The sequence below is a fragment of the Geospiza fortis genome, unplaced genomic scaffold, assembly GCF_000277835.1.
Source record: "Geospiza fortis unplaced genomic scaffold, GeoFor_1.0 scaffold244, whole genome shotgun sequence".
In the NCBI taxonomy this organism is placed as follows: Eukaryota; Metazoa; Chordata; class Aves; order Passeriformes; family Thraupidae; genus Geospiza; species Geospiza fortis.
This window is the reverse complement of record NW_005054370.1, coordinates 3,484,365-3,487,206: the sequence shown is the minus strand read 5'-3', so window position 1 is coordinate 3,487,206 and position 2,842 is coordinate 3,484,365. Positions and strand designations below refer to the sequence as shown.

Sequence of the window (2,842 nt, the reverse complement as noted above, 5' to 3'; positions counted from 1 at the left end):
CCCCCGATACCCCGCGCCGCGCCTGACGGAGACAAAATGGCGGTGGTGGCTGGCTCTGCCCACAATGCACCGCGCGGGCCAAGCCCGCCGTGCTCCGCTCCCTCACGGCGCCTCCGTGCTGCCCACACCGAGCAGCCGTGTGGCACGCGGGCAAGAACGGGGCGTCCGGACAAATGCCGGAACGCGGAAGCACCACAGTCGCGTGTGGCTCCGCGTGAGGGGCAGCGGGTGCCACATAGACGGTGTCCTGCCCAGTGAGGTGTCATGACAAGTGATGTCCAGCTCCGTATGGAATCACTGCAGACGGTAACCTGTCACGACAGAGTTTCTAGCCCAGTGCGGTGTCCGAACGCAGGGACACAGCACAGAGACACAATGCTAGTGGCCTGGCTGGTCATGGCTGGAGGCTAAGGACACGGGCCTGAGCACAGCTGAAGCAGTGTCATAGTCCCTTCTCCATCCTGGCTGGAGAAAGTCACTCAAACAGCTCCTGATGCGCTCCTTCTGAATCCCCGTTCTGAGTGCCTCCAGCTGGGCATGTTCACATAGGAATTTGGGGAATTGTAGGATCGTTATGGTTGGAAAAGGCCTCTAAGATCATCCAGTCCAGCCATCACCACACTCAGTAATAAACCATGTCCTCATGTGCCATACCCACACATTTTTCGAACGCTTCGAGGGATGATGACCACCACTTCTCTAGAAAGCCTGTCCCATGCTTGACAGGTTGAGGAAGAATAGAAGCCCTGCATATGTAACAAAAGTCTTAGTCTTTGACCTTGGAAGCAGCCCACTTTGTTTTCTTTTCTAGATGTGACTTTGTACTCGATATACACTGAGTTTCACATAGCAATTGTCAACTATTTTACAATTGCTCGACATAATTTTGAATGTCCTACGTACATACAACTAATTAAAATTTTAATTATATTTTTTGAAAAACTTTGTGGTAAATAGGTATGGTTCGTGCCTATAAAATTGAAACAGTAATAAATATGGATACAGTAATCAATATTTGGAAATAATAAAACAGTTAAAAAGTTGAAATGCCAATAAGAAAAGCGAGAGGAGGGGCTCTACCACCCCCTCTTCCCTGCAGATGTTCAGGATAGGAGGAAATAGCAAGAGATAACGGTTACCAAAATTAACAAAAAGAAGGGAAAATCTGGTTGGGTCCCAGGAAAATGCTAATTATAAGAGATTTATTGCTTTGATGCTAAAATGTAGTAGAATGTTAGTTTTGGCTTACATTATATTGGCTTGGTGTGCATGTGTAACTCAAAGGTGAACTAAAGGACAAAAGAGGAAGAGGAGAGGCCTTCATCATGACGACCCCCAAAGACTGGTGCAACCACCAGAACGAGTGATGGAGCATGCGCCGTAAAGGTGGAGACGAGGGCGGAGATAGAAGTGTGATGAATCGAAAATGGGAGGAGATGATATTGACACCTGGCTTATAGGGGGGGAATCTTCACTTGGCAAGCTCGTACGTGAGGTGGCTGGGGTCCAAGAGCCCTGCACTCCATACCCCGTGGTTATCTTTTGCTTATGCGCTATTATCTGAACCAAATTATCCCTTATTTTAATCAAATTATATTATCAATATATATTCTCTAAATTATTCAATTAAAATTGCTGCTATCTTAAATATTGTTTGCTTTTTTTATGAAGGGATAATTGGGCAAACATAACAGCTTGAAGCCAATGTTCATGCTGATCCTGTAAAACTGGCTTAGACTGACAGCAACTTTGTTCAGCATCACTGAGGGCTTCATGCAAGCACCAGTTGTTACCTGAGGAGTTTCCTTTTGGAAATGTCTCCCTAATGCAGCACTGTGAGGCACCATTCAAGCCTTGCAGCTTGAAATTATTTAAGAAACCAATGGAATGGTTGAAACAGTGTGATTGAAATCAATGTAGCACAAGTTACGGTATGAATTTTCAGTTAATATCCTGCAGTCTGGGTTTGGGGATGGGAGGGAAGGTGGGGTGCTAATGCTGGGAACTGGGGCAGAACATGGGCTGTTTCAGTTTCTTGGTAATGTTCTGATTGCATCAAGGAAGCAAACAGGTACACTGGAGACCAACTACTCAGAATTCCTTGGCATGCTGCCACGGCTGCACAGAGCAACCTGGAATACAAAAGTCTGAGTGAAGTTTGAAATTATTATTTTGACTTTTTATAGTGGTAAAGTTTTTACTGACCGCTTTGTAACTTGGATTAGGACAAATCCATGACAACAAAAAACAGCTTTTCAAACCAAACCATGAAAATGGCAGGAATTACCTATAATCTTTCCAGCTGCTTTGCAGACAGATAGTGATCTTTATTTTACTTATGTTTTTTAGGGATTCTTTGACTGCTGAGAATGCACAAAGATGATAAGAGTTTCCTCTGCAGGACAAGAGGGTGCCCCATCTCTGTAAGTGTTCGAGGCCAGGCTGGATGGGGCTTGGAGCAACCTGGTCCAGTGGAAGTTGCCCCTGCCCATGGCAGGAGGTTGGAACGGGATGAGTGTTATGTTCCTTCCCAACCCAAATCATCATAATCTTAAAAATCTCTTCAGTACCTCCTCATGCAGTTAGCAGGCAAATCCAGTTTTTCTGAATCCCTTTATTTAGCCCCTTAGCAGAAGGTTTTTGCGCAACAGTAGTTATAATAAAGTTCTTCTTTCCTTGAGTAAAACCACTGTATAAAATTAATCTTAACTAAATTACCACAGACACTCAGTGAGCTAGAAATATGGCCCACCCCTGGAAGTGTCCAATATCAGGCTGGATGGGGCCTCTAAATAACCCGGTGTAGTGAAAAGTGTCCCTGCCCGTGAAAGGGGGGTGGGGG

The 2,842-nt window shown here is 45.4% G+C and overlaps 1 protein-coding gene across 1 annotated transcript in view; it reads left to right on the top strand.

Annotated features, from left to right (window-relative positions):
- Positions 1 to 1,426: 1,426 nt before the first annotated feature.
- ANKRD40 (ankyrin repeat domain 40) overlaps positions 1,427 to 2,842 on the top strand; it is a 10,291-nt gene continuing 8,875 nt past the window's right edge. Inside the window, exon 1 of the mRNA XM_005424645.2 lies at positions 1,427 to 1,486. Within this exon, the coding sequence (XP_005424702.2) occupies positions 1,427 to 1,486 (60 nt within the window). The remainder of the gene's footprint in view (positions 1,487 to 2,842) is intronic.